The 27,178-nt window shown below is 40.6% G+C and overlaps 1 protein-coding gene and 1 long non-coding RNA gene across 2 annotated transcripts; one reads left to right on the forward strand and one right to left on the reverse strand.

Moving 5' to 3' along the window:
- Positions 1-4,124: 4,124 nt before the first annotated feature.
- LOC120720348 lies at positions 4,125-7,295 on the reverse strand. The gene is made up of 3 exons (XR_005692904.1): positions 7,007-7,295; positions 4,617-4,706; positions 4,125-4,175 (listed from the first exon to the last, which is right to left on the reverse strand). It is a non-coding gene; the product is annotated as an uncharacterized LOC120720348 (long non-coding RNA).
- A 14,521-nt stretch (positions 7,296-21,816) lies between these two features.
- LOC120720351 (G2/M phase-specific E3 ubiquitin-protein ligase-like) lies at positions 21,817-24,446 on the forward strand. Its single transcript, XM_040009994.1, has 10 exons — positions 21,817-21,963; positions 22,052-22,115; positions 22,353-22,432; positions 22,554-22,609; positions 22,721-22,748; positions 22,836-22,855; positions 22,969-23,058; positions 23,155-23,465; positions 23,712-23,899; positions 24,237-24,446. Exons 1-10 carry the CDS (start codon positions 21,817-21,819, stop codon positions 24,411-24,413), a joined length of 1,161 nt encoding a protein of 386 aa, XP_039865928.1. The 3' UTR covers positions 24,414-24,446.
- The last annotated feature ends 2,732 nt before the right edge of the window (positions 24,447-27,178 follow it).

Here is a 27,178-nt window from a genome sequence, read left to right on the forward strand (position 1 = left end):
CGTTTTATAAGGAAAACGCTCTAAAGCACTCACTGCCTGTGAGCAAAGACAAAACCAAAACACCCCCACCCTTTCCCATTGGTCAAAAAATGCACCATGTCGACCAATCAAAACATGGCATTTAGTTGTTAAGAAACGGGAGGAAGTTTTAGGAGTGACGGTGTTCTGGGAATCCATCCTACCTCAAAAAACATCCTTCCCAATGTTTCTGCACAGATGCGGTGCATGTGCACAACACCAAAGCCGAATCCACTTTTTCTCTCACCCATCCGGAATACTTCTCAAAGTTATGCTTATGGTTAGGGGTAGGGTTAGGTTTAATCCCAAGTCACCGTCAAATTATAATACGGGTAGGACAATTTGTCAGAGTAGGATGGTTTCTCAGAACAGCGGTTTTGAGATGTGAGAGATTTGCAACGTTTAGCGCAAATCTTGTATAGTTAGTGTGTAGTGTAGTCAATAGTTTTGTTGTGTGTGTCAGAACAATGAGGCGACTGCTAAATGTTACAGGAGTGATACATCTCCTGTTGTCAGGCTTGCAGGTATCAGGCTTTTGATGTTCTCCTTTATCTCATAGTGGAGAGAAATTATTTTTTTGGAGTGGCACAAATAATTTGTGTGGCATCAGATTTGATGCAGAACACCTGATTGTTCTGTAAATAGTTTGAAATGTTTGTTTAAATAAAATTGCATTAGCAGCATTTTTAGGTAAACAGCTGCAAAAATCTTTGTTGTTTGCAATACTCAGTAACTTTTTTGAAGAAGTAACTATATAATTAATTGCCCAGCATTGGTCTTTATATATTGTATTTTGCAGAGAGAGAGTTACAAAGTTTCAAAGTGGTGCTCCATGAGAGTCCTGTAGACGAGCAGGGGAGGAGAACGCAACTGCAAACCGCTGTTGCAGTGCAGGAACATCTGCTTTATTGGAATGTGTGAGATGTTAACCACAATGACTCTTAAAAACACTGTCTGAAAACTTCATGCCAACAGCACGTTTTTAAGGAAAATCAAACATCTTTTTCCTTGAAGGTCATTTTAGAGTTTTTAATGAGCTGTAGGATCCTTTTTCAGTGTGAGTGGAGAACAGCCAAGTCGCCTCCTGTGATAAACCTCCACATGTACCACTGAAAACAGTTAAATTAGTTTGAATCTGAAATCATGGCTCAAACTACTTGTTCTGAGACCATTTCTTTATTTTTCCCACCAAACTGTTTAATAAGATAAACTCTACACAGACTTCATCAAATATAGCTAATGGTTTAACAGAATCAGGATTTCATAATACAAACTTCAAATCAACAAGAAAACTGCAGCAAACACGTGGATCAAAATTCATTAAAAAACAACATGTGGACTTCAAGGACTTAACACACGAAAGTGAAAGGAGGAGCAAAAAAATAGAGGTTTAACGGAATTTGAATTAAGTAAAAGTAGTCACCTGTGATCTTTAAAATGGTTCTGATGTGTGCTGCTGTTTTTAACTTTCAACATTTCTTTGCTGCCACTGTGAATACGATTGTGTTCTTTGCCTAATTGAATAAAGGTTACACAGCCTCACTGGTTCATCTTCTGGTACAAACTGGTATTACATGGAAGTACAGCCCAAAACCAGTTTAGCTTGAGTTTCTTTTTCAGGACATAAAGTCACGGCAGGTGTTGTGTCAAAGCTGGTGGACAGATTTAGTTCATTTTGGAAGTTTTAAGAACAACTGCTGTGAAACTATTTGCAGCTTTGGGAGAAAATGATTTAAGAGAAGATTTTACAACAGCAAAAGATTAAATATGAATGAAGAATTGAAATTTAACTGAGGTAATATATTAAATGAATACATTAAAAAAAGAAGTTAATTTTGGAAACACTAAGAAAGTTCAAATGAAAGAAATTGATATATATACACCAATATCTGCAATTCTGATACATTATCTGTTTGGTGAAAAAGACATTCCTATAACTTTAATAATACAGTAACAAGTACAACTACTAAACACTACTGTGTCCTAAGGGAACAAAGATGTAAACAGGGATAACATTTTAGAGAATTAAAATCCCTCAAAGGAAAAAACAAACTTGATATGCATATCTATACATGCAGCTTCCTAAATGTAACATTCAGAATTATTCACTGCAGGTCCAGAAATCAGAGCTACCTCATCAGATCCAAGTGTGGCATCAGCTGACACTCTTTACAGGAGATTCCATCTGAACTCTGTGGAGCCTGATCTCAAGGTTTTTAAGTCTGAGCCTGAAACCAGAAGAGGATCTTTCTCTCTCTTCAGATTCATTGTGATCCAGTGATTTCAGTCCTGCATGATCAGGCTGATGTTTGCACAGAGCAGATAATGAAGTGAATGTTTTTGCACATTGGTAACAGTGAAACAGTTTATTTACAGTGTGGGATCGTTTGTGTTCGGAGTATGAACTGAGATTCCTGAAGCTCTTGTCACACTGGTTACAGCTGAAGTTCACTTTCATGTGTGTACGTTCATGTTTGTTACGATGACCTGATCGTGAGAAGCTTTTGTCACAGTGTCTGCACTTGTACGGTGTCTCTCCTGCAGTGGTGAAGGACGACCCACACTGGTCACAGATGTGCTTTTTGACCCCAATGTGGAAGAGGTCATGTATTTTTAATGTACTTGGTGTGTGGAAGCCTCTCCCACATTCTTTGCAGTTTTTCATTTTGTCTCCAGTGTGTCTACATTGATGTGGTTTTAGGTCCCGTTGATGATTGGAAGTTTTTCCACAAAGGTCACAGAGAAACGCTTTCCCACCACTACAGTGAAGACAGGGCTGAGAACTGGATCCATCTGCGTCGCTCTGATTCTAAACAAAGACATTGTAAGTCGGGGAATTCCTTCAATGTTTTTATCCTGAAAGTCGCCTGAAACAAAAAGCATCTCTGCCAACGTCCAATTACATTTTACTGTTTACATTACAACACTCAGCTTACTGAGAGAAAATGAGTCTTCATTTTTCCAAACAGTTCATTCAGTATAACTCCATAAGTTTACTGATCAGACTGTTTCCAAACAATCAGGTTAAAATTACAAGATAAAAAACTAAATACATCCTCACAGTAACTGCACTTGTAGAGTTACTTTCTGGTGTGGATCTGTTGGTGTTTTTTCAGCTGATTTGGAGATTTAAAAGTCTTCTCACACAGGTCACATTTGTAAGGTCTCTCCTCAGTGTGGCTAAACATGTGTTGTTGTAACTGTGCATCTGTTGTAAACGGTTTCCCACACTGATCACAGCAGTAAAGATCATTTCCAGTGTGAATCCGTAGGTGACTATTTCGGTACTGTTTGTCTCTGAACCTTTTTCCACAAAAGTCGCAGCTGTACGCCTTAATTCCAGAGTGGGTAACTAGATGCTTCTGTAAGTCGTGCTTTTGAGCAAACGTCTTGCCACACAAATCACAGCTGTGTGCTTTAACTCCACTGTGGATGATATGGTGTAATTTTAAGCATTTACGATGGGTAAAAGACTTTCCACACAAGTCACAGCTGTAAGGTTTAACTCCACTGTGGATGAGTTGGTGTGTTTTAAAGCTTTGAGCGTGGGTAAAAGACTTTCCACACAAGTCACAGTTGTACGCTTTAAATCCACTGTGGACGAGTCTGTGTCTTTTTAATTCTCCAGCCTGGGTAAAAGACTTTCCACACAAGTCACAGCTGTGAGCTTTAACTCCACTGTGGATGAGTTGGTGTGTTTTTAAGCCTCCAGACTGAGTAAAAGACTTTCCACACAACTCACAGCTATAAGGTTTAACTCCACTGTGGATGACTTGGTGTTTTTTTAAGGATCCAGCCTCGGTAAAAGACTTTCCACACTCATCACAGCTATACGGTTTAACTCCACTGTGGATGAGTTGGTGTGTTTTTAAGGATCCAGCCTCGGTAAAAGACTTTCCACACAAGTCACAGCTATACGGTTTAACTCCACTGTGGATGAGTTGGTGTATTTTTAAGCTTCCAGCCTGGGTAAAAGACTTTCCACACAAGTCACAGCTGTAAGGTTTAACTCCACTGTGGATGAGTTGGTGTGTTTTTAAGTGTCCAGCCTGGGTAAAATCCTTCCCACACTCATCACAGCTGTAGGTTTTCTCTCCCTTTCTTCTGTGAGGTTTGTCGGCCTCCTGAGAGCGCTGACTTCTCGCTCCATGTTCGTCCTGCAGTGACAGAGATACAAACAGAGGCAGTGAGTGAAATGCAGTCGTGGAACAAACTGAAACTCCCTCCATTGGTGGAATCAAACATGTCAACAAACACATTGTTGGTGTGTTACCACGACCTTCTGTTGACAGTATCACATTACAATGATGTGCTACAATGAGAGTTGTAATGAAAATTACATTATTGAAAAAATATTGATCAGCGGAGAAAATCTTTTACTTGAGTTCAACTGATGATATTGTTGTTTCAATGTATGCTTATAAAATATAATCTTTGTATTTTCTTCTAACTTGTGTGGTTTTTGGTTGTGAATGTAGATTCTGTGTATATGGAGGAACCCAGGATGCAAAAGATAAAGCTGCTGTTAACATGCTTTTAAAAACCAACCAGCTGTGCACACAGTTTCAATAACAGTGTAACTGTGATGTTTTTGTTACCTTTTGTGTTGAAGACATTCTTTCCTCTGTAGTGGCTGAGCTGAGTCCAAAATTGTTCCTCTGCTGCTCCACCAGACTCCTGTTACTCAGCTGGGACACACACACAAAAAAAAAAATACACACACACACACATATATATATGTATGTATAAATATATATATTGATCTGCTGGAGATCTGCTGGGATCTGCTGGAGACACTCGCCTAGCTTGGGAGTCACCGCACCTAGTGCTCCGATTACCACGGGGACCACCATTACCTTCACCCTCCACATCCTCTCGAGCTCTTCTCTGAGCCCTTGGTATTTCTCCAGCTTCTCGTGTTCCTTCTTCCTGATTTTGCTGTCATTTGGAACCGCTACATCGATCACTACGGCCGTCTTCTTCTGTTTGTCTACCACCACTATGTCCGGTTGGTTAGCCACCACCATTTTGTCCGTCTGTATCTGGAAGTCCCACAGGATCTTAGCTCGTCATTTTCCACCACCCTTGGGGGCATCTCCCATTTTGACCTCGGGACTTCCAGGTTATACTTGGCACAGATGTTCCTGTACACTATGCCGGCCACCTGGTTATGGCGTTCCATGTATGCCTTGCCTGCTAGCATCTTGCACCCTGCTGTTATGTGCTGGATTGTCTCTGGGGCATCTTTACACAGCCTGCACCTGGGGTCTTGCCTGGTGTGATAGACCCCAGCCTCTATGGATCTTATACTCAGAGCTTGTGTATTTATTTATTTATTTATTTTTTACAGATGCATCTGGAGATCATCCTATGAAGTCCTATTGACTATGTGCACGAGACAATGCTAACTTCCTGGTTTGTGCATTTCCGGTAGCTTTACTTTGCGGTCAATCGCTACTGCGAAGATATACTCCAAAATCATGTCTAAAACTCGAAAACGGAAAGATTGCGTTAAGTTACAAAGAGCAGAAGGTGGGAACACTCACCACTGTTGTTTCATAAAAAATCTAATGATCAATTTTGACGTTTAAAGCATTTAGATCGATCAGTTGTTTACATCACTCAACACAAGCAGAACTGCATTACACTTTTCGATGTGGCATCGTCCACATTCAGAAGCACATCTCTGTATAGTGACTGGTCTCATGATTTAAACAGGCAAATGTTCAGCATTCAAACTACAGGTGAAGAATAGTCAAACCAGATGTTTCCCCCATTATGTCGATATCAGCTAGTCAAGTACACACCTACACAGCATGCTAACAAACCATGAAAAAAGCCACACAACAAATGAATGATTGCTGGTAACGGTTTCTATACATTAGTATTTACGAAGGGTATGTTGTGACTTACCTTCAAAATTAAGGCGGTCCCTCGCTATAACGCGGTTCACCTTTCACCTCGCTGTTTCACGGATTTTTTTAGTGCAAGTTTGCATGCTTTTTTTTTAACGTCACATTGTGTCCTGCGTCCTGATTGCTGCAGACGATCTCCTCCGTGACATCTCTCCTGTACAGTACAGAATCGCTGCATCGATCGCTAGCAGTGTGACTCTGAAGTGCGGTACTGTATGTCCACGATGTCCACCAAACTTTTTGCACCGTCAAAAATAAAATTGGCTACTTGATTTCACCTATCGCTGGTTATTTTTAGAACATAACACCCGCGATAAACGAGGGACAGCTGAGAAATATAACATTTGAATCCCTTTTCTCTTTTGCTCTGAGGCGCGGGGAAAAAACATCGACAAGTCGATGAACATCATTTACAGATAGTCAAAGGAACTTGCAAAGAAAAGCGTCTGGACTTCTTTAAGTTACTTGAAGACGTTTCACCTCTCATCCGAGAAACTTCTTCAGTTCTAAGGTCAAATGGTGGAGAGTCCCAGATATAAACCTAGTGGGAGTGACCCCCCACAGAGGGACAAAAGGACCGATGACCTGGATGACTGAGAACCTTCACAGACATCATTTACAGATATATTGGGTAAATGCCCAAGACATGTATAGAAATGTAAATCGCCGCTTGATTCATTCATCAACTTGTTTTGGACTGTAAACCAGGCGCGAATAGGACACCGGAAACAAAGCTCCCCACGGGAGTTTCCACACCGGAAGTAGCATATGCTAACGTGCACATAGTCAATTCTAAAGGCTGATTGCCCTCCCCCACGCTTGTACCTATGGCTTCATGTCCTGAGGGTGGGAGTTGGTTGTTCTCCTGCCCTGCACCCCATCCTTTGTTCATATTCCAAGACTATTTTTCTGAATATATTCTTTCCCTCTAGCAACCGCCATATTATGATGTTGCAAGCAATCACAAACTCTACAGTCTCTCTAACTCTGGTGTATACCAAACAATCTATTATTCTCAACAGAGCTAAACTCAACATAAACTGAACCCACATTAAAGTTAGCTCCGTGCTTACCTTTAGATGAGCCCACAAACCGAGAGAAACTCCGCGATGAAGCTGGAAGTCTTTCCAAACAGGAAACAGATGAGGGAGCAGAGACCCACGTGGTTCACACTGATCTCAGCTAGGATCCAGGAGACAAGGGTGTGCAGCTCGATGCAGATATCGATCCAAACGTTGGTAGTGGTATATGTTCCTGTAAGTTTACTACTCTACTCCCGTTTCATGAAAAATCAGCTCTCTCTACTCGACTCCTCTCCTGCACACACACACTTTCTCCGCCCCCTTTTGCTGGCTCTGTGGTGATATGTTACTGTGCGGTCACGTGACTCAGCTGCACAACGTGACCACGTGGGGTGTAATTTCGAAATCTCCTTTTCCTAAACTCTTTTCCTTGGCCTCGATGAAAACGTCATCGTGGGAAGGAGAATTGCTAAGGACTCAGGGAAAGAGAGGAGCAGTGCTGAGAATTGGAACAGCCTTAGGCTGTAACCCAATTCAGGTCCTGCAGCCTTAACGGTCCTCAAGGGCCGCGTACTCAAAGACCGCTAAGGCCGGAAGTGCGAGGTTTGTCTTTTACAGTGTATAAATACGTATAGATGTTTCATATATAAGTGGATCATATATAAGAGACAAATATTGTTCATTTGGAATGCCGTTTTTACCAAACTGATATTGTATCAGAATTGCAGATATCAGAATCAGAAAGGGTTTTTATTGCCAAATGTTGAGCAGGTTTACAACATTAGGAAATTGCTGCGGTGCTTTATGGTTTTATATATCAATTTCTTTCATTTGAGCTTTCTTAGTGTTTCCAAAATTAACTTCTTTTGTAATGTATTCATTTAATGTGTTACCTCAGTTAAATTTCAATTCTTCATTCATATTTAATCTTTTGCTGTTGTAAAATCTTCTCTTAAATCCTTTTCTCCCCAAACTGCAAATAATTTCACAACAGTTGCTCTTAAATCTGTCTTAAATCTCTTAAATCTGTTGCTCTTATCTGTCCACCAGCTTTGAAACAACATCTGTTCTGACTTTATGTCCAGAAAAAAGAAACTCAAGCTAAACTGGTTTTGGGCTGTACTTCCATGTAATACCAGTTTGTACCAGAAGATGAAGCAGTGAGTCAGTGTAACCTTTATTCAATTAGGCAAAGAACACAATCATATTCACATTGGCAGCAAAGAAATGTTACAAATTCAAAAATTCTACTAAACCTCTATTTTTGGCTCCTCCTTTCACTTTAGTGTGTTTACTGTGTTCTTGAAGTCCACATGTTGTTTTTTAATGAATTCATTTCATTTCCACATGTTCTGCAGCTGTTTTCTTCTTGATTTGAAGTTTGTATTATGAAATCGTGATTTGATTTGATCCTATATTTGATGAACTTTGAAAAATAAAGAAATGGTCTCACAACAAGTAGTTTGAGCCCTGATTTCAGATTCAAACTAATTTAACTGTTTTCAGTGGTACATGTGGAGGTTTATCACTGGAGGAGACTTGGCTGTTCTCCACTCACACAGAACAGGGTTCCTGCAGCTCATTAAAAACTCTAAAATGATCTTTAAGGAAAATATGTTTGATTTTTCTTAAAAACAAGATGTGGGCATGAAGTTTTCAGAGAGTGTGTTTAAGATTCATTGTACTGAACATCTCACACAAAGCAGATGTTCCTGCATTGCAACAGCGGTTTGCAGATGTGTTCTACCCCCTGCCCGGCTGCATGACTCTCATGGAGCACCACCTTGAAACGCAGCCTGGCGTCTGTTCATGACCTAACATTTTGCCTGAGCACAAGAGACAAATTGTGCAAAAGGAATTGGCTGAAATGGTGAAAATGCTGTTATCACAGGATGAAATGAGGATTTGTTCCTCAGTGTTTGGTCTCCTATGCTTACCTTTTCTCCAGATGATTTGTCGCAGCTGTTGAGAGGGGCCAGTTGTGTTTAAGGTGCTTCCAGGTAAGAAGTGAGCGCAGGGTTTTATACGGTTCTGTGATGATTATCACAAAGTGAACAAGGTCTCATGAGTTTTATGCTTATCCCATGCCCCAGGTTGACCTGGACTGGTTAAGCACTGCTTAGCTTTTATCATGCTGGATTTAACCAACGCCTACTGGCAGATTCCCTTGTCTGCAGAGTCCAAAGACAAAAAAGACCTTCTCCACTCTGAATGGTTCGTACCATTCATCACTCTTCTGTTTGGCTTGTTTGAAGCCGCGGCCATTTTTCAGCACGTGCTGGAGCGATAGCTTGTCCTCACACTGCATATGTTAATTCCTACCTGGATGATGTTGTCATTCATAGTGATACCTGGGTGGATCATGTGCAGTGGTTGGTCACGGTCACGGAGTCCGTGAGGCAGGCAGGGCTGATGGCAAACCCAAAGAGGTGTATGGTTGGATAGAGGGAGGTACAGCATAAAAAAACTGGCACAGAGCTTCCCCTATGCATTACCAAAGATTCACATCAAACTTATCCCATTCTTGGTTGCTTTAATGAACATTTTTTATTGTCACAGTTTGATACTGATGATTTCTTGTAAACACTCCTTCAGTTTGAACCCAGTGACAGTATCAAGTTATTATGTTTATTTTCATGTTAGTGTTTGTTAGATTATAATATTATTTTATGCCATGTTATACCCCTAACTAAAGATTGTGAATTATTATGTAGTTTTAGTTTGCATTATTCTCCTGAATTAGAAGAAGCTGATAACTATTGCATTCGTTAAACTGATTTGCATTACATTAGACTGCTGATTTATTGTGGATGAATGATATTGTTTTATGATGTTATAAGAAATACTGTTTGCAGAAAGTCATCGCCTTATTTGTCTGATTAGAAGAGAACAGAGCATGCTGGAGTTTTCTGCCCCATCTCAGCAGGAGCAGATAAAACGGGGAGCCAAGGTCGTAGCTTAGGCGCCGTGTGAGAGAAAAGCATGTGAATGTTTAGGCTTTTATGATAAGGTGGGGGCACCAGAGGCTATAAGAGTTTGAGTAATCCTCCACCATTTTGAGATCAGAGGCTGTCTGCATTCAGTTTCCATCTCCCACGTGTGTGACTATTAAAATCATCGTTTGACTCAACCCGGCCGGACCAGTGTTGTTATTGTGGTTTTTCTCTTGTCTCCATCCCCAATATTTTGAACCATAACATGTTTTAATTTCCAGCCTTAAAGTATCTCCATGTGATGTTCCTCTTTCACATTTTCTGCCGCCAAAATAACTGTTCCAATTCAGTGTCAGCATTCTTCAAGACCCAATTTGAAGGGTGATTACGTCACGCCAACATGATGAAGCCTGTCCCAATTCGAAATGCAGCCAAAAATGCGCCCTTCATTTCCCCAGATTTGAAGAATGGGTTGGGTGTATCATTTGTGGCCGAACATATCCCAGAATTCATAACGCAGTGGCTGTGGTCAATTTTTTCTAACAAAAACGGCGGATGGCAGAACTGTGGTGAAGAAACTTTTCAAAAAAAGCATAAAATATTATCTCACTTATTTATGTGCAAATGTTAAATATGGAAGAACATTACAATATTACTGTTGGCCAGTGATGGCCAAATAAAGCTTTCTATCTGGAGACCAAAAATATGAAGCACAGCTTGAATTTTCAAATTTCAGTGTACTGCTTCATTATGACTGCCCACTCTACAAAGTGAAGTTCACAATTTTGTTTGACATTGGCCCACTGTTGTGTTGCTTTGAACAGCTTTGAAAATTGTTATGTTTATTTTTTAAATAATTTTTATCAATACTTTCCTTGTTTAAACATTTACCATGGTGTGGTCTTTCTTTGCTTGTGACTTCTTGATGTTGGTAAACGCAATAGATGAAAAATACATTTAATATACATATAATAATGTACAACACACTATGAAGTATGCTTGTGCTGTGAGGTCTGGACAGGTGTGTTTAATAATATTATATTAGGTCAATTTCTTGCACATAATTTTGACCTGGGGGTAGAATTGATCGTAAACTGAAAATGGAGAATGCTTGTGAACTTGTAAAGTAAAAGCATGATGCATTTAAGGTAATCCTGTTTCAAATCTATTTTTATTTAAGAAGAGGATTTGTTCCACTCTGTTTCTTTTCTTGGAGATAATTTCTTCTGCCTCAGAAAATCATCTCACATGGAACAGAAGAGGCTGGAGTGCACAGAAACTGCAATGTAAGTTGGTACAGACTCTTCCTGGGTACCACAGACTATCAGCTCAAAAAAATAAACAAATTAAATTGCTGCGAATTTTGTAGAATCACATTTTAAGTTCATTTTAAAAATACATATCTTTTGATTACATTAAATTCAATGAGTCAGAGTCATTCTAAAGTTAATAAATGATATTCATATTATGAATATTATGATTTGTTTTGTTCAGACATTTTAAGTTTTTTAAGTTTCTTAAGCAAACAACAAGAACAGAAAGCTGAAAAACCCGCCCGATTTACCGAAATCAAAATACTCCCACACAACAAAACCTCCTCTCTTCCTCACTATCTTCATGTCTCTTTATAGAATAATCAGTGGTTTGCTGTCTCTCACCATCAAAACACTCCATAAATCCCACAATTGACTTCCTTATAAATCACTGAACCAGTTACTTTCTAAATGAAGCTTCGGACATCACTGATCACGTGACTCTGACCAAACGAATCAAGCCTCGACACAGTGCTTCTGAAGCAACGTGTTGTTTTTTTCTGACACACACACCAGAGCCTCAGGTTCAAGTGGGCCATCACCACTGTTGGCCACATGTCGGCAAAGTTATGTGACATTAGTGATGTTTGTACTTTCTGCGTTAACTTGGTTTTAAAGCCTTGACTTTAAAATATTCACTGTTCAGTTGTATTCTCTGTAAAATTAAGTTGAACTTAATCTTACAGAGAATGCGATGATTTTATGGATAATTAAAGTCAGTCATATATCCACAAACACAAGAAGCTGAAAGTCAGTGATGCTGCTTGGTTTGCAGTCCTGAATATCACGGCACAAGCAGGATTCACTGCACTTTTTTTTTAAAGTCAAAGAAGAAGAAAAAACCTGGATCACCTGTTGAGAGAAAAAGAAGAGAAAACAAGCAAAAAAACCCAAAAACAGAGCAACATACTAAACACAACACCATCACGTTAATCTAGCTCAGTGTAAACAGCAGTAAATACAAAATATTGAATGTTGTTGTGTAGCAAGCAGGACCGACAGCACACATTGTGCTTGGAAATAGCAGCCAATAAAGGTGTAGTTTAAGTCTACGAACAGGGAACACCCGTGTGCACACCTGTGTGGCTCAGCGTGCTTGTATTCAAAAGGTTTCCCCATGTAACGGTCTGCTAGAGGATGTAGAGAGCCATAGCCCTGTCCCCCAGGGCATGAAGCATGCATGGAGGAGATCCAGGCTCCAGACATCCAGAGTGCGAGAGCCCAAGGAGGACCACCAGAGGGGCATCTGTGCCACCCTCCTGGGATGAACTGAGGAAAGCCCCAGATGAGGGGTCACCCAGTAGTCACGGAACAGAAGCCAGAGGGGGCTGCAGAGGTGTGCTCGCCCGCTCTGCCGGCAGCCAGCTGTGCCAGAGTGAACCGAGCCGCAGGCCCGGAGGGCCGAGGGCCCCCTTTGCCCCGGAAGAGGCCTGACCGAGCAACAGGCACCAGGCCCCGCCAGGTAGTCACCGGGAGTGAGCTGGTACATACCTGAGCGCCCAGCCCCGAACACCAAGAACCACCAACGCACCGACCTCTGAGGGCACCAGTTACCGGCAGGGAGTGTGGTGAGGGGAGATAGGCCTTTGGATGGCCTGAGAGTTCAGGTGTCTCCTCTGCACTATGGTGACACACCAGCACCCCAAGCCCTACTTGTGTGGGTGGGTGTGATGGTGCAGGAAGAGGGAGGCAGCCGGGGATGGGGAGGAAAAGACGGGAGGAACAAGATACCCCTCCCTGGGGCCAGCTCCCCCACTGACCCCAGTAGGCACCCCCGTCCTTCGGCAACACCAAGGCAAGGGAGCCCAGGCCTATCCAGATCGGGGCCTACGGCAGCAGGACCCGGGGCAGCCCACCCGACCCCACCGCAGAGGAAACTGTACCCACCCTAACATTCAGTCATCTCCCAGACTGCACAAGACAGCAGACACCCAGCTTAAGTTTATTCTCCACCTCTCCTGTGACTCTCCCCCACCTGCAGAGTGGACTCCTGCAAGGATGGAACAAACTCCCTGTCAGTTGAAGAGCCCCCTAGTTAGGCCGATGCGCCGGAGGCCCCCTGCTGAGCCCCTGTGCACCCACCGGCCCACAACCTCAGCGATGCACCAACAAGGACCTAAGCCCCCAAGGCCCAGCCACAGCCCTAGCACGGAGGCGAAGCACCCCCGAACCCCAAGCCCCCACGCCTGCCCCGGATCCACTCAGGGGCAGCCAGACTTCAAGGCCAGTAACCTACGTCCGCCAGCACAGACCCTCCCCCAGCCCTGCTGCACACAGCCGCAAGGAGAACACCCTCTAAGAGCAACCAGAGTCACTAACCAGGTTATGACCACAACCCCTGGGTTAAGCCCTCCAGTGATTACGTCCCTAGGGATTCTCCAGATGACCTAAGCCTGTCTCTACCTCCACATCAACCACAATGGCGAAGGCGGGACCAAACATCGACCCCCCACCCCCGCTAGGTGATGGAGCCGATCAAAGGAGCCCAGAGGGATTGATGTAATGTGGCGGTAGAGGCTGTCTCGAGACTAATGTGATCTATTAGATGGTTTCTGTATTGGCTAGAGTTAAGATTACTTTTATTTTTCCAGTTCATGAGGACCATTTTCTTGGCAATGCAAAGGGCAGTAAAAACCATGTGGACTGTATCAGTTTCTGTAGTGACATCATCCAATTTGCCCAACAAGTACACTAAAGGGGAGGTTGGAATTTTACATTTCAAACACTTTGATAAGTCTTCACATATCCTGCTCCAAAACTTCTGCACTGGTGGACAGAACCAAAGAGCGTGGATGTAATTGTCTGGTGTATTGTCTTGACAGTGTGAGCAGTATGGAATCAGAACGATGCCACCTTGAAACGAAACCGAAAAAAATATTGAAACCGAAAAAAAATATTGTAACTGAAATAAATGTACTGAAAAATCTTGTATTGAAACCGAAAAAAAATTGTTAGTGAAAAACAATTAATTGAAACTGTAATTTTTTTGTTTTCGCTTACAATTTTTTTTTCCGGTTTCAATCCATTTTTCGGTTTCAATCCACTTTTCGGTTTCAAACCATTTTTCAGTTTCACTCTGCTGGCACTGTTTTGGCGTACGGGGTGGGCTGGGGGGCGGGGATTCCGACCCACATGTATTTGCATATATTATAATGCTGACCAATGACTGGAGAAAACACTGACGATGCAGCTGCGGTCACGGACAAACTCGCACGTGTCTGTTCGGGAATGGCAGATGCCGAGAGGTCCAGCGTTTACATTACCGACTATTTCAAAGTGACAGCCTGAGGTGTTCTTCAGTAAATTGGACTACCGGACAGGAGGACCTGAGGCCGCACCGCATTATTTTTGGTAAGTTAAATGTGTTTGTAAGCTAATCCGTAATTTAGGTCCTTAGCTAGCTACCTAAGGACCTAGCTAGCTAAAATGAGCACTCGGCTGTCGGGGAAACTTGTTTTGTAAAGTTCGTTTAGCTAACCCCGTGCAGGTGAATGAATTTGCCCTGACTAAAGAAATCAAGAGAAACGCACCGGGCTGCTCAGTGACTAACCACGGTTACTATACTTTTATTATGAGTATTATACTGTAAGAGCAACAGGCTGGACTCTGCTTCTGCGCAGAGCTGATTATTAAATATGTGCAAACAGCAGCATGTTTTCTGTCGCTTTCCACATGTGGAAGGACATTAACGCCAACTTTTAAATTCCCCTCTGAAACAAACTACTTCCGCTTGTCAGCTTAAGTTAAAATGTTACATTTTTCCCCTGATTATTTTTTTTAGCTTTTTTTTTTTTTTTTTTTTTACTGAGTTTGTTACAAACATTCAGGTTAAAAAACTGTCCAAATTACTTTTAATGAATTATGTTCACAAAGTCACATGTGCAGTACTCTGTACAGCTTGCATCCTTTAGGACAAATAATTTGAAACATTAATATTTCTCGTTCAATACTGAGCTGATAACACCTCTGTATGTTGTGACCAGGATGCAGCAGCAGACTGAACCTCGACTGAAACCTGCTCCATCATCTCATCTTTGCAGATGTCCATTTATAAAGCATCAACAACTCAAAGGTAAACATGATATTAGAAAATGTGTTAGTAAGGCCTTTAAAACAAATAAAAAAAATAAACAGCTGTTGGCAGAACTATAGGACTGAACAACTTCAGATCCCGAGTGTGTGAGGACAGAGAAGTAATCAGCTCTATTTCAGATTTGAGAGATAAACTTTATATTTCAGTTTGTGATGATTCTGTTCTGTTTGTGATTACAGGAGCTGTCCTCAGATTCAGGCCTCAGCACCACCCAGTGACAGCAGACAGATCATCCTATATCTTCAATCTTTGTAGTAACTCCAAAATTAACTGAAGAAAACAGTACAAAGGTTAAAGTACCACATGTGCTGTCAGTGAAAGCTGCAGCTGTTTTATTGATAAATTTAAAGACAAAAAGTCAAAAGGATTAATCACCCCTGTAACTGTGTCACTATACATCAGCATTAACAGGACCTCAGTTTGGTGTTTCAGAAAACTGCTGATCTCAGACCTGCACAACTTCTGTTTTAAACACTGAATGTACTCAGCTACATGAAGAGCACATGATGTTTTCTCTGACACAATTAAATAAAACCTGATTAAAGTCAAAGGTTGTTACTTGTATTTGAACTAAAAACTTGTGATCTGGAATTCTTTCACTGTTTTTTGACAATAGTGTGTTATTTATCATAAAGTAATTCAGAGTCATTCATACTAGAGTAACCAGTGAGCACAACATATATTTAACTTTCTACAGGACTTAAAGCTATTACTATAGCTTATAGCTATAGCTATTACTTACCTGCACTACTGTATAGTTCTGTGTAAATAATCATTCTGTACATATGATAATTTTTAATCCTACAACTGTTTATAACTTGCATAGTTCACATTTCTGTATATCTCAGATTTCTGTATAGTTTTTCATATTTATATCCTGTTCATAGCCTGTACATAGTTTGTACTCACTACAGCCTGTACATACTTATAGTTATAGAATATACTTAACATACTTCATACCGTGTACATTGTAACATACCATAATAGACCCATTTCTGTAATATACTTACATATCTATATTATTGCTAATATATATTGTAATATACCTATATCATGGCTAAAGCACTTCTGGATGGATGCAAACTGCATTTCATTGCCCTGTACCTGTGCATGTGCAATGACAACAAAGTTGAATTCTATTATATTATGTAAAAGTCCAGACCCTCTGAGGATTATCTGAGTACTTCTAACATTATACAAAGCAATGGTCTCCATCAGTGTTCATGAAATGCTGGGTTTATCCTTCTTGTGAGGGAGCTGCTGGTGAAGATCACGAGCCCTGCTTGATCCTGGCGACGAGTTTCAGTCTTCCTGGTGTTTCTGAAATGATGCCTCTCACTGTGGGTCAACAGAACTTCTGGCACAGGACAGCTGTAATGAGAGAAATTGAAGAAGTTTTGAAAAAAAAAACTCTTGGAAATGCCCTAAATGTGAGAAGCAGATTTTGTATTTACTTGTCTTTTGCCAATCAAGATAACAAAATATAATTTTCACCATTCAATTACTAACCTTGTCATCTCCTGCACTGTCTGTTTTGGGCTCTGGGCTCGTCCTTCCCAGCGCTCATGAGACTGCTTTGATGCACTGTGGTATGAGGTGCTAACCTGTTGATAGTGTTGGGAAGGTTAATTTTAAAATGTATTCCACCAAAGATTATAGATTAATGTATTCTGAATACTTTACAACTACATGAATGTACTATTGCTGTGTGATTTATTACTATTACTGAAGGCTACTCGCCATATCAATACTACGGTGGCCCCTAGAGACAAAGCACGTACAAACTCCAAAACACATGCAAAATCCAAAGCACATGCAAAATACCAAACACATGCAAAATACAAAACACATGCAAAATACAAAACACATGCAAAATACAAAACACATGCAAAATACAAAACACACGCAAAATCCAAAACACACGCAAAATCCAAAACACACGCAAAATACAAAGCACATGCAAAATCCAAAACACACGCAAAATCCAAAACACATGCAAAATCCAAAACACATACAAAATCCAAAACACATGCAAAATACAAAGCACAACGGAAGTGCTCCAGGATGCTAGGGGCAGTGTTGAGCTCGATTTGCAAAATAAACGGCAAGTTTGTTGCAAACACACGGAGATGGATACCAGCGGAAAACACCAGCAAGGATAGACCAACCACGCCTCATAATAAAGGTAATGTGCAAACTGGGCCCTGTTTCAGGAAGCCGGTTTAGTGGAAAAACTGAGTAAGTATACCCTGAGTTAACGAAAACTCTGGGTTTTCGGTTTCACAAAGCGAGTTCAGATGAAGCCTCAGTGAGTCACCATGACGACACACTCCGTGAAGCTAACCTGCCCCCTAGCAGGTTTACTACAACTAACCCTGACTGTCTCCGCCCCTTTGTCGGAAACCTGACAGTAGGAAGTGTCGGACATGGCGTGCCCCTGCCTTGAAGAGCCAGTAGATCGTGAAGCCCGAATTCTCTGCAGAGCTCTCCGCCGGGAGAGAGTGATTAGAGCGCGTTCGGACATTTTATCATTTCCTGATGATTTTCTGTGCGAACGTTACCGTTTCTCAGCACAATCTATAAGTTATTTGGATAACATCCTCAGGCCATATATTACGCATGTGACACATCGCGGACATGCTCTCAGTTCATTACATATTATTTGTATTGCACTTCGGTTTTTTGCAAACGGGAGCTTTCTGTATAATATTGGTGACGCTGAGCACGTTTCCAAGGCTACCGTCTGTCGGGCAGTCAGGAATGTTACAGTTGCACTGAAACGTCTCCTGTACTCGTCTGTGGTGTTCCCCGGTCACAGACCCACAAGATTTATCAAAGAGGGATTCCACAAAATTGCAGGTATCAGGATGACCAAAACTTAATTTATGATGTGGTGATACTTGGACTACTACTTAAATTTTACATTTATTTTCAGGGTTCCCAGGCGTGATTGGCTGTATAGATGGCACTCACATTCCAATCATTGCTCCTTCAGTAAATGAAGGAGACTATGTGAACAGGAAGTCTTTCCACAGCATTAATGTACAGGTACATAGTTCCCTGCAGCATTTCAAACTAACATATTATTTCATTATAGTAATGGATGCTAATTTGTGTTCTCTGCACTGTGAAGATCATATATGATGCTGCCAACATTATCACAAATGTGGAAGCCAAGTGGCCAGGCTCTGTCCATGACTCACAAATATTCCGTGAATGTACACTGAGCACAAAATTTGGACATGGTGAGTTGAGAATACTTTAAAATATATAAAGACCAATTGCTTCAGGGACATTTGAACTGAAGTGTATCCTTCTGTCTTAGGAGAGTTCACTGGCTACTTGCTTGGTGATAGGGGGTATCCATGTTTACCCTATTTGCTTACCCCTTACCCTGACCCTGAACCGGGCCCACAGCAGCGATATAATCTGGCTAATTGCAGGACAAGAGCCAGAATTGAAATGACTATCGGAATGCTTAAGGCCCGGTTCCAGTGCCTGCAAAGACTCAGGGTCACCCCAGAAAGGGCATGTGACATTATTGTGGCCATGTGTGATTCTTCACAACATTGCCACAATTAGAGGAGAACACTGTCCTTCTGAACCAAACATCAGCAGTGATCCAAACCATGAACATCCTGACCCTCCCACGGACATACAAGATGGAAGCGCAGTCAGAGACACCATATGTCACAATCATTTCTTTTGACCCATCACCTCAACATGTTGAAAGAAGAATAAACAGATTTTGTGTTCAACTGGCTTTATTGGTCGCCTGTGTTTCCTGTACACAAAGTATTAAAAGATGTAAACCTCATAAAGTGTCTCTGTTGCTTCCTCCTCTGTAACAGCTGTCAATGTTTCTTCATTATTTTCCTGTAGTAAAGAAATAAACAACATTGCTGTTCTACTGTAAACTCATGTAATCTGTGGAGTATTACTCACAACTGCATGTTGGTCTGGCTCAACAGGAGGCTGCACCAGATGCAGTACACCACCACCATCAACTGATAGTATATGAGGTTTATACAGGTCACTTATAACTTACAAGGGACCAAATGGCAAATAACAAACATACCAATCACCTTACACTTCATTGTCATATTGCTCTCAAAGACAACCAAGACTGAGGGAAGGCAAAATCAGTAGGAAAATAACTTCACTACAAAATAATCCATTATGGTAAAGAGTTTATCAAATGAATGAGTAGCACTGCAAAGGTGACTGTGAAGACAGGATGTATGCACATCATGTCTTATTTTGAATTTACCCCCTATGTAGGCACTTGTGTCTTGCAGGGTTATTGACTCAGAGGATGTCCCCACAGAGATGCCTTCGGCCACAGGGCGCCCACTGTTTTGGCTGAGGGCCAACTGCTCAGCCTCTGTGAGTGGTGGTGGTGGAGGACCCCCACCTGTTTTTCGGGCCTCCGCTTTTTTTCTGTTGGCTATAACGGGTCACATTTGAGCATACAGAGTAAGCAAATATGTACTTGTAATGTGCTCAGATAATTTCAATAAGTGCTTACAGAAAGAAAATTAATGTAGCCTCTAACTGCAATTGATTTACATGGGACAAACAGACCAAGCACTATGGCCCATAATACAATTACACCTTACCTGTTTGGACTATATTTTTATATTTCATTTTTACTTGCTGCCAGAAACGTTTGGGGCCTGTTGGGTTGCACCTGCGCTCACATCACATCACAAAATAAAATGTATAAAATAAAAAATAAAATATAATAAATAACGTGTTAAATGGGTGGAAATCCCTAGATCAATGTTTAAATTAACACTCACGCATTGACTCTGTCGGCTATGTTTTGCCATGCATGCTCCCTTTCTTTTGCAGCTGGGGCTGTGTTACTTTTTTTCTGCAAAATTTGCATGTTATCGGCATATGCTGCCATCAGAATTTCGGCCTCAAGCGCTGTAAAATACATTGACCGCGCCTTCTTTCCCTCCGTCTCCATGGTGACTCGCTTAATCTGTGCTCCACTGATCAGGGCTTTATGTATCCTCGTGCGCGAGCTTAACTTGGGGTTAAAGCAACTCCGCGTTGATTGAACTACTTGTTATCAGCCTTTCTGAAACCGAATATTCCGAGTTGGACAGTTCGGGGTTACTCAACCCTGAGTATCGTTTTTCACTCTGAGTTTTCTAAACCGGCTTCCTGAAACAGGGCCCTGTTGTTAGTTTGATTGTTGTTGTTTTTTTTATTACTATGAACGCTTGGTTTATGCTTTGCTCATGGAGAACTGGTTTTAAAAAATGGATAAAAGTATGAAAACGTAATGTTTTAGCGATTTCTGTCCTTTGCTAAACATCAAAAGTAGCATGCTGTGCCGTTTATAATATACATATATAGAATGAAAGTTAAGATAAAATATGTAATCTTATTTTAATATTTTGCTCTGAGTAATTGATTGAAAAACATTCTCATGGTCAAACAAGTATTTGCAAGTGAGGTTATAAAAATCTAAGTGTAATGCTTTTGGTTCAGGAGTCTTAATGTAAGATGTGAAATACTTGTATTTTCTGTGGGTTGTAGTGAATCTTAATTTTGTAAAACATTTGATGGGGTCATTTTTACAGATGTACTGTCCCTTCTGTGGACACCTCTTGGCAGACAGTCCTGCCTTTTGTAGTCTATGTGGTAAAAACATCAAGTTTTTAAAGGACATCACCAGCACCAGCATCGAGAAATCCTGCCCTTGGTGAAGAGGCAGCAGCTCTTCCATCTACCAGTTCCAGCATCCTGACTGGCACAACTATACAGTCTACACAGGGTAAAAAACATATTTGTATTAAATAAATCTTCTTAACTGTCCCTTCCCTAAAATGATAAATTATTTTTTTTCTGTTTATAGCTGGGAAATCATTAGTTGAGTCATTTATAAAATTTAGGGATGTGAAAGAAAGGGAAAGAAAGGCATTTTTTTTCAAAGAAACACCAGGAACAGAAGGAACAGAAACCAATGAAGGTATGTCATAAACTTGAACGTGGAAGTTGACCACTTTTGTTGCTAATACAAAATCCAAATTACCTGTAGCACCTGTAGCAAGGGTGGCTAACTATGTCCTCTACAGCTATGGACCCCCCCCCCCCCCCCGTACTATCTCTGTTTAATTTACTTTGAGGCTGATTGCTGTTTATTACCTGCATATGGTGTGTTCAGCTAATCACAACCTTGGACATTAGTGTTGCTCGGGGAACGTTGAAGAAACTAGAAACGATCTAGTTGCCGCTCTTGGGGATTGTAGTTCACCACTGATACAGGGCTTACAATTTTTAACCTGATCTGAATTTCTTAATTGTCAGCCTTTGGTCAACATTCCTTCAATAATATATGCCCCCTGTTAAAACTAGATTTAGTCGCTAATGTTGTCTTTTGAGTCACAGCACAGCTGGAGCACAACTACAGATCAGAAATAAAATGGAAGACAGGGAAGACCATGTAGGAGCAAAGATGTAAAAACATGTTATTGTTAATCTCATTCCTAGATACAGATTGGCATCATGAGAAGGACCAGTGATGGTATAAGACCTGTTCGAGGAAAGTCACTTCCAGTTGATGTTCATTCTCACTGGTCAACTGAGCAAATCTTGTCTGCCAGCGTGAAAAAACATAAGGACTTTAACCAGGACATGGCCGATGGACCCTATGTACTGCTATACCCCGATGCAAGGGAAGTTAACACAATTCCTGGAACCAACACCCCTTTCAACATCCAAAAATACAAGGATGCCATAGGGAAGGAAGGCCTATCAAAGAATAACTTTCTACATTTGTAACCATGATGACTTCTTAAATACTGGTAAGTGATTCTGATAATGCAGTGACAATCATAAATTTTAGATATTAAAAATAATTCAAGATTTTTCAAAAAAATGTTAATCAGAGAGTGACATGATTTTGCCACAGATTTTAAATATATTTAATTTGTGCTGCATAGCCAAAGTGTTCTATATGTTTGCTAATTGTTAGATATAGCTTTCAATACATACATATATTTAAATTAGACTGTATGTTTTGAATCATTGAATATTTGCAGATTGCAACACAGAGTGTGAATCTGAAGAGGACAATGAAGTTCAAGTAAAAGCAGTAGAAAGCCCACTGTCGGACACTGTGGTTAGTCTTTTTTCTTTACCATTGTTTTGTGTGTGTGTGTCTGTGTTTGTATACACCAATATAATCAAGAAAATTTTAAAGTTTTAAAAAGTGCTGTTAAGCTTATTTTACTACTTATCAGGTATGGGATTTTCCAGATAATCACAGCACGCCGGAAAGAGCACCTTCAAGAAATAGGTAAGTTTTGTATTGTGGAGGATACAGTGCGGCGACCCTGAATAGGGAGGAGCCAAAACACATTATTATGTATTATATTGTAAATTCTGAAATTATTTAAATTCTTTACAGGGGGTCAAACTTGCAAACTTCTTCTGAAGTAAGACTCTGAAAAATGTCATTAATAATTATCATACAGGCTACAGACATAAATTATATTAACTGTTCATATATTTTTGATATTTAGACTCAAGGTCCCTGCTACAGGTATGTTTTGGACACAGAAATTTGTGTATTGAGACACTAGACCAATAAAATCTTAGTTAACTTTAGATTTTAAGAAATGTTCTACTTTGCCCACTAAATGTTTTTCATTGCAGCACATACACAAGTGTTTATGCACCGATTGTAATTGATAGTGACTCAGACAAAGAAGTTCTCATCGAAAAGGATGAGAGTGAAACACAAAGGTAAGTATACATTTAAATGTGAGAATGTAAATATGCTAAAAGTGAGTAATAACATCCTCATTTTATGTGATATTAAATAATTTTTTTATGTTCTAGTACAAATGGCCTGACTGCTGCAGAAGTACTTGAAGAGCTGGCGTCTAAGACAATAAAAACATCTGTCAGCAGATTTAATATAAACAGAGCAAATGTTTGGGATGGAGCAGCTCGGGGCTTTAGACGTGTGTCTTACAACCCAACTGATGATATACTTGTGAAGTTCAGCGATGATGCAGGACAGCGTGAAGATGGAATGGATAATGGTGGTCCTAAACGTGAATTTTTGACATTATTAATGAAATGCCTTAGATCACGACGAATCTTTGATGGACCTGAGGACAACAAATTTCTTACATTTGACAGCGCTGGTGAGAAAGTTATACCATCTGACTATAAAATTAAATTAATACATTCTGAAGTTAAGCTTGGATGATTAATTGTTTATTAAAATAAAAAGGCATATAATTTAAACTGAACTGAAGAAGCTTCTCGGATGAGAGGTGAAACGTCTTCAAGCAACTTAAAGAAGTCCAGACGCTTTTCTTTGCAAGCTCCTTTGGCATATAATTTAAAGCATTATTTTAGCATAACTAACTAAATACATCCATTACCAGCTGCAAGAGAGGATGAATATTTCCTTGCTGGCAGAATGATTGCCACATCATTGGTACATGGTGGTCCAGGGCCTGCCTTCCTCTCCAAGACACTCTACCAGCATCTGATTGGGACAACAAAGTCTGATGTGGTGGAGGTCACAATTGAAGATGTAACTGATGAAGCTACAAAAGCTTTTCTGTTGGAAGTATGTTGATTTAAATATTCTATTTTAAAACTACAATTTCTTTTGTTATCACAAAGCTTGATGTGTTAATTGCACATTGGACTGTAACACTGTGCTCCAAAGTAGTTGTAATTTTAATCAGCATGCTAAGTGTACCGATGTTTGTTAATTATGAACAAAGATAAATGTTTGACTTTAAGTAGAGGAGTAGAAAACAATACCAGAATAACATGCTTTAAAATATAGACCAAACATTGAAGTGCACTAGTAATTATATTTAAAATAATTTTGATGTGAACGTCATGCACAACAACCTGTGATACTGCAATTTTCTTTTTTTTTCTTATGTAAACACTAGATATCCAATGCTGCAACGCTGAAGGAACTCCATGGGTGCATTGAAATGCATTGCAGCTTATTGCAGACAGCTGGCTGCTATGGATTTCCGGACTCTTTAGATGGTAAAGGCAACATCATTAAGGACTACCTTAGGTGGTACATCATATACCGCAACCACTTCTCAATCCAAAGGTAACATATTTGTAAGTATTTGGACTGATACTAAATAATGGGGCAATGTAGCTACACTATTTTAATAATAGTTTTTTAACAAAATTGTTTTTAAACCATAAGCAACACTATACTGAATTGATAACAGACCACAGCTACAGAAGTGGTCTGCCTATTCTTTTGACCAAATTTTTTTTCGAATAATTTGTATGTTTTTGCTTAATTTTACAGTTTTGCATCTTCCCTTTTTATTTATTGTTTCCATGGTTAATTATACTTGTGTTTGTACTACTAATGTTTGCAAAAAGTTTTTGAGTTATCATGCATGTGCTTTACTCAGTATAGAAAAAAATCATGTGAAGCTGCAAGGACAGAGATCAAATTTCAAACTTTTAAACACTTACAGTGGGGCAAAAAAGTATTTAGTCAGCCACCGATTGTGCAAGTTCCCCCACTTAAAATGATGATAGAGGTCAGTAATTTGCACCAGAGGTACACTTCAACTGTGAGAGACAGAATGTGAAAAAAAAATCCATGAATTCACATGGTAGGATTTGTAAAGAATTTATTCGTAAATTAGGGTGGAAAATAAGTATTTGGTCACCTCAAACAAGGAAAATCTCTGGCTCTCACAGACCTGTAACATCTTCTGTAAGAAGCTTTTCTGTCCCCCACTCGTTACCTGTATGAATGGCACCTGTTTGAACATCTGTATAAAAGACACCTGTCCACAGCCTCAAACAGTCAGACTCCAAACTCCGCCATGGCCAAGACCAAAGAGCTTTCGAAGGACACCAGGAAAAGTATTGTAGACCTGCACCAGACTGGGAAGAGTGAATCTACAATAGGCAAGCAGCTTGGTGTGAAAAAAATCAACTGTGGGAGCAATCATCAGAAAATGGAAGACATACAAGACCACTGATAATCTCCCTCGATCTGGCGCTCCACGCAAGATCTCATCCCGTGGGGTCAAAATGATCATGAGAACGGTGAGCAAAGATCCCAGAACCACACGGGGGGACCTGGTGAATGACCTGCAGAGAGCTGGGACCAAAGTAACAAAGGTCACCATCAGTAACACACTACAACGGCAGGGAATCAAATCCCGCAGTGCCAGACGTGTTCCGCTGCTGAAGCCAGTGCATGTCCAGGCCCGTCTGAAGTTTGCCAGAGAGCACATGGATGATACAGCAGAGGATTGGGAGAATGTCATGTGGTCAGATGAAACCAAAGTAGAACTTTTTGGTATAAACTCAACTCGTCGTGTTTGGAGGAAGAAGAATACTGAGTTGCATCCCAAGAACACCATACCTACTGTGAAGCATGGGGGTGGAAACATCATGCTATGGGGCTGTTTTTCTGCCAAGGGGACAGGACGACTGATCCGTGTTAAGGACAGAATGAATGGGGCCATGTATCGTGAGATTTTGAGCCAAAACCTCCTTCCATCAGTGAGAACTTTGAAGATGAAACGAGGCTGGGTCTTCCAACATGACTATGATCCAAAACACACCGCCCGGGCAACAAAGGAGTGGCTCCGTAAGAAGCATTTGAAAGTCCTGGAGTGGCCTAGCCAGTCTCCAGACCTCAACCCCATAGAAAATCTGTGGCGGGAGTTGAAAGTCCGTGTTGCTCGGCGACAGCCCCAAAACATCACTGCTCTCGAGAAGATCTGCATGGAGGAATGGGCCAAAATACCAGCTACTGTGTGTGCAAACCTGGTAAAGACCTATAGTAGACGTTTGAGCTCTGTTATTGCCAACAAAGGTTATGTTACAAAGTATTGAGTTGCATTTTTGTTATTGACCAAATACTTATTTTCCACCCTGATTTACGAATAAATTCTTTACAAATCCTACCATGTGGATTCATGGATTTTTTTTTTTCACTTTCTGTCTCTCACAGTTGAAGTGTACCTCTGGTGCAAATTACTGACCTCTGTCATCATTTTAGGTGGGGGAACTTGCACAATCGGTGGCTGACTAAATACTTTTTTGCCCCACTGTAACTGACAGGAAGTAACCAGGCCGTTAGAAATGGATGGCATGTGTTTGGAGTTACTGGAGTTGGGTAATTCTACTTACCAAAAGCAGAAGCACATAGATGAAGGATCAGATGCTGAATGTTGCAGGAACATGCTCATGTGTGGTGGTCATTCAGTGCTGCTCCGGCAGGTTAGACAGTCCAAGACTGATATGAATAGAATAACCTTTATTGTTTAGCTGCCCATCTGAGAGTTTGAAAACACATAAATCACAGTAAAATGTAAAGCACGTGTTTTCTCTGCTTTGTCTAACCTCTGCAGAGCCTCTGTCAAGAAAAACACATCTGTAGGCATAAAACAAATATACATTTCATAACACGTCACTGGACAAACCTCGGTCAGTTGATTTCCTCTGTGCAGTGCAGACGAACATCAGTCAGCGAGTCAAGGTGGTGAGATGGACTGGTGTCCTTTGTGACTCTGCTGGTTCTTCTGAGGAAACACCACCGTCTCTCCACACCGTCACCATCTGTGAACACAAACTGCTGCTCTGCCAGCATGTAGGAATCACATATCACACACACAAGGGTGAAGAAACATCAGAGCTCAACTTTGGATACTTTAGATCTTAACAGATCAAAGCAGCTCTTAGTTTCAACAATCAGTGAGCAGACAAACAATGATACCATACTGATTCTGTATGAATACAATATGGTATTTTCAATACAGGTGTCAAATTAATTTATTAAAACTAATACAGATATATATATATATTTTTTCATTGAACAATTGCAACTTAAAGAAAT

Source organism: Simochromis diagramma, unplaced genomic scaffold, assembly GCF_900408965.1.
Source record: "Simochromis diagramma unplaced genomic scaffold, fSimDia1.1 OVJJ01000578.1, whole genome shotgun sequence".
In the NCBI taxonomy this organism is placed as follows: Eukaryota; Metazoa; Chordata; class Actinopteri; order Cichliformes; family Cichlidae; genus Simochromis; species Simochromis diagramma.